Source organism: Vombatus ursinus, unplaced genomic scaffold (genome assembly GCF_900497805.2).
Source record: "Vombatus ursinus unplaced genomic scaffold, bare-nosed wombat genome assembly UNPS02003292.1, whole genome shotgun sequence".
NCBI classification, from domain to species: Eukaryota; Metazoa; Chordata; class Mammalia; order Diprotodontia; family Vombatidae; genus Vombatus; species Vombatus ursinus.
The window spans coordinates 9,586,657-9,597,841 of record NW_020943070.1 but is presented as its reverse complement, the minus strand read 5'-3'; the positions used below and the strand labels follow the sequence as shown (position 1 = coordinate 9,597,841).

The following is an 11,185-nucleotide window of genomic DNA, read 5'->3' as shown; positions in this document are numbered from 1 at the left end:
TAGGATCCACATCTCCTGCTATGCAAATGATATAAAATATATAGGCAACTTTTTACTTTGCACAATAGGCTTATCAGAATTCAATGTTGGAAGTGGAATGATTTAAATCTGAGTGCTTCTATAAGATTTTGAGTTCCAAATTTTTCTCCCTTCCTCCCTCTCCAAGACAGCAAAAAAATCTGATACACTTTATACATGTACAATCCTTTTAATCATATTTCCACATTAGTCATGTGGTGGATCATGAAGAAGCAGAACAAAAGGGAAAAAACACAAGAAAGAAAAAAAAAACAACAAAAAAAGTGAAACTAGTATGCTTAGATCTGCATTCAGACTCCATAGTTCTTTCTCTGGATGTGGATAGCATTTTCCATCATGAGACCTGGAATTGCATGACCTCTTTTATGAGGAAATATTCTTCCTACAAATGGTTGTATACAGTTGGACTTTTTGGTATATTGAGTTTCTTTAAAAGTGGGTCATATTTACAATGTAATACAATTTATAAGTATTAGCTGGGATTCTCACATTAAGTACAATCAAAACAACACTGAATTTAAAAGCGAGGCATCCAGGCTAAAAAAAGAAACTTGGAATTAGTTGGTTTCAGTTGATCCAGTATTTAAACCAGACAAAATAGTGCGTCTAGTTGGCTGAGTAGCTTCAAATTACATGCAATTTTGAATAATCGTATCAAATTACCAACATTTTACATTAATTTCTTCACTGATTGTAACAGCATCAGACCACATAAATATACAGTTAAACTTAAAATCACTGGGAGATCATTGTCAAGTTTCTCTCAAAGGATTCCTTTATAACTTACTTAGATAAATTGCTATCCAAAGTAAACAATAAAAAACTAACATGCTATTGGATGAGTATCATATTAACTTTTATTGAAATGTGGCTCAAAAGGTTTTATACACATATTTACATTTCACCATTAAATATTTCATCACAAAAGCATGATGTATCACAAAGTCCAGAATATTAGCCAATGATGTGGTGGAGAGCCTAGTTAAGAGAGTAACAGCTCACGACTCAGATGCTCAGCCAGGACTACAAAATGTGTGTAGGGAGGATCCAGAGTCCCAGCCACTACACTGCTGGCCTTGTTTACTCTTCTACACAGTTGTACAGAGGCAGCCTAATGACCTTATGTTAATCTTCAACATTTAAGGGTGCTACAGGATTAAATAATGGTCTTTGTTTTTTCGCTTGTATCTTACCAAAGTTGGACTCAAACTCTTTTTTGGTTCCATTTAAATTTTCTAGATTTCCATTCCTTATGCTATATCCCAAAGCATTTAGTTTTCTAATTCTATACTGTACAATTTGTGGTGTTAACTCAAGTACCATTGGTATCTCTCTTATTTGAGATATAGAAACCCCTTCTTTCAACAGAGTCTGAATTCGTTCTTCTAGAATTGGGACAGTGTAGTACAAAAGGGCAGGGCATTTTAAAATCAGTTCCTTCAGCTCCTGATCGGTGTATTTAAAAGTGTTCTTAGCAAAAAAGATGCTTTCTTGTAAGCTAGTAGGGGAGAGCTGAAAAAGAAATCCTTTGAGTTTGGATAAAAGTTGGAGAACTTCCAAGTCTGTGAAGCCTTGTTTCTGGAGAAATTCCAATGTTTCCTTTACAGGAGTGGAAGAATTCAACAAAATAAATGGGTCTTGACTCAACAGTTTTAGTAGCCAGACTTTCATGTTGGCTTGGGAGCCCCCTAAATTCAAGTAACTTTCCTGTAACATCTTGATCGTTTGTTTATTCTTCTCTATAGAATTACAAAAAATATTGGGTGCAGTTGTCAAGAACCGACTAATGATCACATTCTTGAGTCCCAATTCTTGAAAAAATTTAACATTAAGCTTCTGATTTTCCTGGTCTTTAACAATAAAGAAAGATTCTGGAAACTGTTCTATTAATGCCATTACCTCGTTCTTATTTTGGCAGACAGACTGCCACAGGTCTATCTGGGCATTAACTGCCGTTGGATAACAAAGGATGGCTTCTGGACAGCGTTCCAAGATGCGAGCTATCGCAGTTTCACTGGTGCCGATTTTCTGTAAAATATCGGCAATTTCTTCAACGTAAGTTTCCTCCTTGAAAAGCACCCATCCCTTTACTCTTCGGATTTTCCTGATGTCAACTGATAACCTGCAGAGGTTTCGCACAGTCATGTCATTCTCGCCTTCAGGCTGCTGTTTGTCAGGTGTAGAGGTGAAGTACTTTAGGAAAGGTTCAGTCTTTTTATAAGAACACAGTGTGCATGGCCAGGATCTCCTCAGCAACATCCTCAACATGCCCGTCATCCCTTGGCCAATGCCCCTCGCCCTGGGGGAGCTTGTGGTGTATTTAATATCTGGAAGAAAGCAAAAGCTTAAGGTCAGTGACGCCACATGTTTTCCAATCTGAGGTGCTTCTAGGTAGGATTGGTTTGACTTTAAAGAAAGCCAACTGACATCATGATGACATTTTTGAGAGATTCAGGTTAATCCAACTGCTTACCAAAAGTTATTTAACAGCTCACATTTCAGCAATGATTCCAGTATAAAAAGCTATTTCTTCCTCAAAACAGCTCTGAATGGTTGAAAGGTAGAAACTGTTGACGTTATCATCCTCCTGTTGGAGACAAAGCTCTCCAGGGAAGTTGTGACCTTGCTACTAAGTGTGGGAACCAGATGGGAACCCTGGCAGCTGTGGCCTCTGATAACAGTATAGCTCCATGAAAGAGACGAAGCGTCTCTTGAGAAGATGTGCACAATACTTTAGAGAGCAGCAGAGCTTATTTGCATAGATATAAAATTAAAGTGAACTCAACTGAAGTCATGCAAAATCAGATACTTTTTAAGTTGTTCAGGTACATGAATCCTGATTCAACAGGTCAGTGGGAGATTCCAGGGACATTTTTACCATTCCTTGGTCAGGAAGACAGCACCATTACCAAACAGTATACAATTTCAGTTAAATCAATTCTGGGAAATGTCCAATAAGATGCATAATTAAAACATGCATTTCTAATTTTTTTTTAATTTAAGGCTGGTTAAAATGAGAATATTGAATCAGTAGAATTATGCAGGAAGGGGATGTTTTCCTGTGAAACTGCTTTCTTACCCTTCCCTTCATAGGCATAAGTGGTGGCTATTCCTAGTGACAAACATCTTCTTCTTACCAACAGGATTTAGCCACTTGGTGTTGCTAAAATGTGCTGGCAATCCTGTTTCTGATTTTTAATTTCATTTTTCCATTTCAGTTTTTCTGTCTTCTTTCCCTCCTCTCCACTCATTGAGAAGGCATGAAATACAATATCTAATATACAAATGAAGTCGTGCAGAACATTTCTGCATTAGTCGTGTTCTGAAAAAAGATTGGCTTCCATCTGCACTTTGAGTCCATCATTTCTGGATCTCTCTGGAGGTAGACAGCATTTTTCATGAGCCCTTTGGAACCTCAGATCACTGCACTGCTGAGAACAGTGAAGTCTTCCAGAGTTGGCCATCCTTACAACATTATTGTGTTACAGTGTTCTTCCGGTTCTGCTCACTTCACTTTGCATCAGTTCACCTAAGTCTTCCCAGGTTTTTCCTGAAACCATCCCTCTCTCATCTCTTCTTACAACACAATAATATTGTCACGTTCACAGACCACAACTTATTGTTATATATTATATAGAAAATATTATATGTCATCATATTATTACATTCCCCAGTTGATGGTCATGACCTCAATTTCCACTTCTTTGCCACCACAGAAAAAGCTGCCATAAATATTTTGTACATATACATTCTTTTTCTTTGATCTCTTTGGGATACGGACCTAGTAGTGGTACTGCTGGGCCAAAGGGTGTGCACATTTTTATAGCCCTTTTCCTGTAGTTCCAAATTGCTCTCCAGAATGGTTAGATCAGTTCACAACTCCAACAACAGTGCATTAGTGTCTCAGGTCTTTTAAAGTTATCTTTTGCTTCTTTTCTGCCAAATTTGCTTCCACTTCTGCATTTTTGTTTCATTCTCTTTAACTGTATAATACTTGTTCATTGTGCCTTGGCCTCTCTCTGCATTTTTTCTCATTTCTCCTTCTGTGATTATGAATCTTTTGGTTTACCTGTCTGGGAACTTGGTTTGACTTCAGCTTTCTCCCTGGACTTCTGGTCTTTCATCTTTTCTCTTCTCAATCACTCATCTGTCCTCCACCTCCTCACGTTGGGGAAAGGGGGGTAGGGGAGTGCCGGAGCCTCGCCTGGTGTCCCTCAGAGTGGTCCCCACTGCCGGGGGAGAGGGCCACCAGCACCAGCTCATTTTCTAGTTTCCTTTCCCTTGGGACGGTCTATGCTCATGCTGTACATCTCCTTCCCCTCTGGCTGGCCCCGGTTCTCTTTCCATCAAGGCTGGGCAGAATTATCGCCTGCTGCCTCTTGTGGGGTACAGGGAGAATGAACATTTAGGCGGAATATTCCACTGCCATGAAAGGACGGGCTCTGAATATTCGTACCTCTCCAAGTGGGCCGGGGGCAGAGAGCTCAGCCCGTGCTCTCCAAAGGTTATAAAGACTTTTATAGTCTTTGCTGAAGGGGCATAATGTATGAAAATGCTGTTTTATAAGACTTATGGCCTAGACCGAACCCTGTCTGAGTAAGGAGAGTAACTAGCAAGCAGTGTGTCTTCAGGGACTACTGGTTGGTCTCCTGTAGAAGATGCTGAGCTTCCACTGCCCTTATTAAAAAACAAACGCCCTAAATTTGCACACAGTCCCTGCATATCAGAGCTACCCAGCTAACCCCCTCAACTTGCATGCAGAGTCTGAAGACAGCTCCCCCCTCTTATTGAGGTTCACAGAGGGGAGATTAAATTCTCACAACACAGCCATCTAATTCTGCGTCTTCCCATCCAACCTGGGGACTGAAACGGCTTGGCTTTCACAGCATCGGTCTGCCTTGTTTTGGTTGTAGAACCCAGGAGAGGAGCTAATCCAGGTGACTACAAGGGCCTCAGTTTGATCCTGTTTAACAAAGGACCTACGGGGTGCAAGCCATCAGGGTGGGTGATGGGCATAAACGTGAACTAACATTGACATTACAGCGCTTTCTATGTTGCAAAGTATGTTAACTGGTTTGACGCACAAAAGGCTGGAGGAGAGGCGCCACAACTACTTTGATCCTCATCTTAAGAGATGAGAAAGCTGAGGCTCGGCTGAGGCTGGTGTCAGAAGCAGTTTGGTCCCAGGTCTTCCCGACGGTATGCCCGGCAGCACGCTGCCTCTATGAAAAACGACAAGATGCCCTGACCTTCAGAACGTAATGGCAGGACCTGTGATCTCCTCTCCTGTCTCCCCCAGAAGCCTGAGGAGAGACAAGTTTCACCTGCAGGGAAGGGTGAGGAAATGGGCCTGGAAGGGAGTGAGATGGGCAGCTGGGAAGAGGCATCTGCCTCAGGCTTACAGGATGGCATGGGCAGAGGTGCAGAGACTTTGGCTGAGGGACAGAAGAGCTCAGTCCAATGGGAATACAGTGGGCATAACGCGAAGTGGTCTGACATAAGCCTGAACAGAAGCTGCAGGGACCAGACAGGCAGGCACTGGGGAGCCAGTGGAGGTTTTTGAGTAGTGGAATAACGAGACCATAACATTATAATAGGATTATTCTGGCAGCCGTGTGGGGGATGGAGACAGGAAAACCAGCATGGCTGCAGTAGGAGTGGAGATGAGGTAGGGGCCCACATGTGCCTGGGTACCAGAATGATACCAAACAGATATCGTAGAGGTATCAAACAGAAGGTTTGAAAATACTGTACTGGAAATTTGGGGAGAGGGCGGTTTATATGTATTGGAAAGATCCTTGAAAAACACTCGTGCTTCTACACCTATATCCCAAAAAGATCAAGGAAAAAGGAAAAAACCAATAGACACAAAAATACTGGTAGCAACTCCATGTGGTAGCAGAAGATTAGAAATTAGAGGAGGAACTGGTCCTAGCTGAACAAATGATGGTAAACGAATATAATGGGGTATTACTGCACATGGGGAACTTCAGATAAGCTGATGCAACCGAAGAGGACCAGGGGAAGAGGGTATGCAAGAATGGCAGGACACTGCTACTCGACTCCTGAAAGGGAAAGGCGAGGGCCTGGGAGAGGAAGCGTGGTTATGTTTGTTACGTGCATTGGTTACAAGGATTTTGTTTTTCTTTTTTTTAAGCATTTTTTTAAAGGGAGATGGGAAGGTGAAGATATTAGAGTGTTAAGGAGGGGTAGTGTTAGGGGTGCCATAAAAAACAAACAGGGTTAATGAAGCATTTTTTAAAAAAATGCACAGAAGAAAACTGAAGGAAGACCAGAAGGAAATAGAGAAAAGCAGGACAGCTCTGAAAGTTAAGTGCTGAATTTATCATGGGTATAATAGATTCGGTTTCATGTATTTTATTTGGTGTTCAAAATTTAAAAAAAAACTTTAAAAAGAGGAGGATGAGAAGCAAGGATGAAGTTCTACTTGTTGTTCAGAATGAAAGACGTGTGTCCCTTGCCTGAGGCAGAATCTGGTGCCTAAAATACTTAAAACGGTGTCACTTTAAACGGTACTTTTGCACTGAAATAGATTCAAGAAATATCCTAGGGTAGAACAGATTCCTTTTTTCAGAACCTCAATGGAAAGATGAAGGCTTAGTGCTCCCTTTGGGATTTCGGATCTCGTGGGATCTCGTGGGTCGGTTTCTCTCGAGATCCGCAGGCTTTCCTCTTCCTGAGGGTGAGTTCTCCATCGTGTGCAAAGCGCACAAGTAAAGGAAGCCAGCGTTCTCAACTTTTCTGAAGAGTCACGCTCCTTCCATATACGCATTTGTAACACTATTAGTGTCTGCAGATTGAGAAAACAAGGAACAAAGTGACTCCGAATTCAGCGTGGGGATTGACACATCCTCGAGGTCCCCAAACCAGATTAAATTGTAACTGGGAAACGTTTGAAAAATAAAAATGCCATACAACACAGATAATGTTGGTTGGTGGTTTTCTACATCAATGGGCGGCCCAAAGGGATCGTTTCTATTAGAAAGCACGATCTAGTCCCAGCCCGCCTTTTTACAAACAAGGAAACTGAGGCTCACTGAGGTTAAATGACCCGACCAAGGTCTCCCTGAGTAGGGAGCAAAGCTAGGATCATAGACGTAGGCCAAGCTAGACATGGACCTTGGAAGACATCTAGCCCAAAGCCCTTATTATACAGGCAAGGAAACTGAGGCCCGCAGAGGTTAAATGACTTTGCCAAGGTCTCCCAAAGTAAGTAGCAAAGCTGCGATTATGGCTTTGGGGCTGGAAGTGACCACAGTAAAAGGTCATGAAGTCCAGATGCCTCATTTGACACAGGGGGAAACCGAGGCCCAAGGAGATTACGTGACTTGCCCAGGGTGGTACTGGTTAAGGCAGAACAGAATTCGAACCCGGCTCCTGGGATCCCAGCCAGTGCGCTCTACGCGGCCTCCCTTGCGGATCCGGGAACCTCGCCCGAAGCGCCGGATTTTACAGGATGGGGAGCGAGGCCACCCTGCCCCAGGCCAGGCAAGCCGGGGCCGTCCCTGGGGAAGAGCCGGCGCTCCCCGAGATCCCCAGCCCCGACCTCACCTGCCCTGGAAGGGAACTCAGCCAGCGAAGAACCCTCCCTCCGGGCCCCTTCTGCGGAGACTGGTTCCTCTCTTCCGGGAAGCTGACCCTTACCTCCACAAAGGTCCCGCCCGAGCCAATCATGGCTCAGCGTGGCCTCATCTCAGCCTATCACAGCTCAGTCAGTGTTGCCTCTCCTCAGCCTATCATAACTCAGACTGGCTCTTCCCCGCCTAGTACAGTTTAGCGTTGCGACCCTGTCACAACTCAGTACAGCCTCCGCCTTAGCCCAGCCTATCACGTAGCTGAACATAGCCTGGCATGAACCTATCACAGCCAAGTAGAGCCTCATCTCAGCCTATCACAGCCTTGCTTGGCCATTTTGGGACGGCAAACAGAATAGTCCTTTATGGACTGTTCCAAATACTTCTCAAGAGGGGTGGGCGCCTCGGGGGAAAAGAGGAACTGGACGGTACCAATCACATCTAATCAAACCCACAAACTAAATAGCTGTAAGCTCAGCAGACGGCCGAAGTGGATAGAACCACAGTCAGAAAGCCAGGGTTCAAGTCCTGCCTCGGACACTTATTGGCACCATGACCCTGGTCAAGTCATTTAAACTCTCAGTGCCTGGGCAACTCTCCTAACACTGTAAACTGCAGAAGAGTTGCTTATCTCCATTGATTACACCCAGTCAATCAATCAATCAATCCATCAGTCGAGGGCTGGAGAAAGATACAAAAATCACAGATTCGGTTCCTGCTTTCTGTCTCGGAAGGGATTAGGGCACAATGTGGTTGGTGACTGTCCCCCATGTGGAGCCTTGGGGTGTCATTGTGTGGATGGAGACCTCCCGGAGGATCCTCATCTACCCCCAACCCTTCTCCAAGGGACTTTAATTCCTGGCCATTCTGGTCTCCTAGCCTCGGAGGGAGGGGGTGCTGGGCTACAGTTACATCTGTCTGCTCCCTCCAGGACCTGCCATTCTACAGGGGCAGACAGGACACGGAGGGAGTTTCCACAATGGAAAGTCCCATGGTCCAACTTGAAGGTTTGCAGAACGTGTGATATGTTATCACATCTGATCTTCACAACTACTCTGGGAAGTAGGTGTGATGACCACCCCCATTTTATAGATGAGGAAACTGAGGCCAAGAGGTGAAATGACTTGTTCAAGGTCACACAGCTAAGCAAGTGTCTGACACAGGATTTGAACTTATCCACTGCCTTTGGCATGTCTGATCATGATAAAATATCACTGCCACACATGTTAAACCAATTCTCGCTCTATGGAAAGGAGCAGACTTCATTTATTTCGAGTCTTCCAGCGCCTGCTACCCAGATGTTCTTGTTTAATTCTGCAAACTGAGAACAGTATCCTGGTCCACCAGGATCTCCCAAAGCAACTGGTGAAGGCATCGGAAATTATCGTACGGGAGGGAGATCTCTACACATATGTACAGAGAACTCTCCTTTGACCACTCTTGGATTCTTCCACTAGTATGATTTGGAGCAAAAAAGAACATTGAACAAATTCTTAGTTGGCATTTCTACTTAGTAAAAATGATACGACTGAAGGCAGATTTGGTGTCTAAATACAGATTACAGCTTTCTTAACATTCTTTGCTCATATTCAAATTTACCAAACTTTTTAAAGACCACGTCTATATACTCAAGAAATCTTTAAAGAACTAGGCTCAATAAGAGGCCTAGATCAGACTCTGTACATAGCAAATATTTATGTCATTCTCAAAGAGTTAGAAGGGAATCATGCGATTATCTGTCCATCCATCCATCCATCCATCCATCCATCCATCCATCCATCCATCCATCCATACATCCATCCATCCATCCATCCATCCATTGAGGAACAGAGGATAGAGACAGAGAGGTGGAGGGAGAGAGGAAGGGGCAAAGGCAGAGGGAGATTGTGTTTACCTCTTACCCAAATCATGCCTCACTGATAATGCCATCTTTGACGAAGTCATCCAGATGCCACTTGAAGATTTTCCTTGATGGGGAAACTCCCACGGTAACATTACGTTTTTGTACAGCTTTGTTAGAAAGATTTTTTTTTTCCTGTTTTTCCTTCTCTATTCCATCCTGTGTAGCTCTTTTGGGATTCCAGGTTTTTCAATCAATCTATTAGCTGTCCCTCCCAGTTTTTCGTCATCTGATTATGTCCTACGTGTGCCTGCCACGTTTCCATCAGTCAGAATGTTGACTGGGACCAGAGGATTGCGTTCTCTCTCCAAGCCATCCATCGATCATTCTGAATCCACCTTGCTCTATTATCCATCCGTATCTCTCCATCTTGTTAACAAGGAGATTCTAAGCGAATTTGTTAAATATCTCACTGAACACTCACTGAATTTCCCATTGCAACTGGGGGCATAGTGTATCCGATAGAGCCCTGCGCCTGGACTCAGGAAGACTTGAGTACAAATTCAGCCTCAGACACTTACTAGCTGTGTGACCCTGGACAAGTCACTTAACCTCTGTTTGTCTCAGTTTCCTCATTTGTAAAATGGGGAAAATAACATGTACCTCTCAGCGTTGTTGTGAAGAGCAAATGAGATATTTGCTTAGCACACAGCAGGTGCTGTATAAATGCTTATTCCCTTTCCTTCCTCTTTAACTCTGTCAAAAAATGAAATGAGTTTAGGTTGGCACTACTGATTCTTAATTAACACACATCTGTTTACGGTGAATACTTCCCTCCCCTTGTAAGTGCTAGTAAATTGTTGCTTTAATGATTTATTTTAGAATTCTGCAGGAAATCAAACTCAATCCCATTGGCAGACAGTGTGAAATAGCTGCCTTTTCAGACCTTTTCAAAGCAGAGTGATGTTTGCCTTACTACAATCTACTGCCATTTCTTAAAGACCAGAGAGTGGTTCAGGAATCAGTTTTTCCCCCCAGTACACTGAGACACACAATAAAGGGCAGAGCTGGAATGGGTCTCAAAGGGAAACCAGAACACGTCTGTAAAGTGCAGGAAAGCAGCCAGGAAATAGGGAGGGGAAAAGAGGACGGTGTGGGAAAGGTTGGGGCAGCAAGCCCCTGAATGAAGGAGATAGGAAGGGGTGGTCCCCAGGGCTCAGCTTCGTCTGGCAAAGAGAAGAGCGGCTGGTTGTTCTGTGAGAAGAGAGTGCTTGGAGATGTTGGGTGAATCCGGAGAGGTTCTAAGCCTGGCAGGAGAGTTAAGGGAGCTCGAGGCCGATGTCCTCAGTCCTCTGAGGAAGGAGACTCTTCAGTCATTGGCTGAAAGGGTTTGGCCACGGAAGAGGCCCCTTGAGAGGCCCCTAAACTGGAAAAAATCCCTGCTCCCTCTGCCAGAGACCCAGCTCCCAACCCTTTCTCCTCTCTACTTCCCCTGGCTCCTGGAGTAAGCTCCGGGCCACCGCCAGTGGACCAGAGAAGGGAGAATCAGAATGGCTACGACAAAGAAAGGGACCGATGGTGAAGTGAGCAGCTGCTCAAATGCGAATGCTCTCGGTGAAATGTGCTACGGGCACCCTGGGTGTGAATGAGGACGACACAATGCAGCCAGTGTCCACGGGGCCTCTGCCTTTGGCCTCATCAGTGACTACCG

The 11,185-nt window shown here is 44.1% G+C and overlaps 1 protein-coding gene across 2 annotated transcripts; it reads right to left on the bottom strand.

Annotated features, from left to right (window-relative positions):
• Nucleotides 1-878: 878 nt before the first annotated feature.
• MTERF2 (mitochondrial transcription termination factor 2) lies at nucleotides 879-7,694 on the bottom strand. 2 transcript variants are annotated; one of them, XM_027873129.1, is made up of 2 exons: nucleotides 7,612-7,654; nucleotides 879-2,366 (listed from the first exon to the last, which is right to left on the bottom strand). In XM_027873129.1, exon 2 carries the CDS (start codon nucleotides 2,314-2,316, stop codon nucleotides 1,165-1,167), a length of 1,152 nt encoding a protein of 383 aa, XP_027728930.1. In that variant the 5' UTR covers nucleotides 2,317-2,366; nucleotides 7,612-7,654; the 3' UTR covers nucleotides 879-1,164. The 2 variants fall into 2 exon arrangements, 1 of the variants encoding a protein (XP_027728930.1); XR_003570105.1 differs by lacking the exon at nucleotides 879-2,366 and adding an exon at nucleotides 6,426-6,850 and having other exon boundaries at nucleotides 7,612-7,694.
• Between the last annotated feature and the right edge of the window lie 3,491 nt (nucleotides 7,695-11,185).

What these genes read in the sequence shown, in the direction of transcription:
- MTERF2 (XM_027873129.1), bottom strand. Translation starts at nt 2,316, where the DNA reads ATGACGGGCATGTTGAGGATGTTGCTGAGGAGATCCTGGCCATGCACA.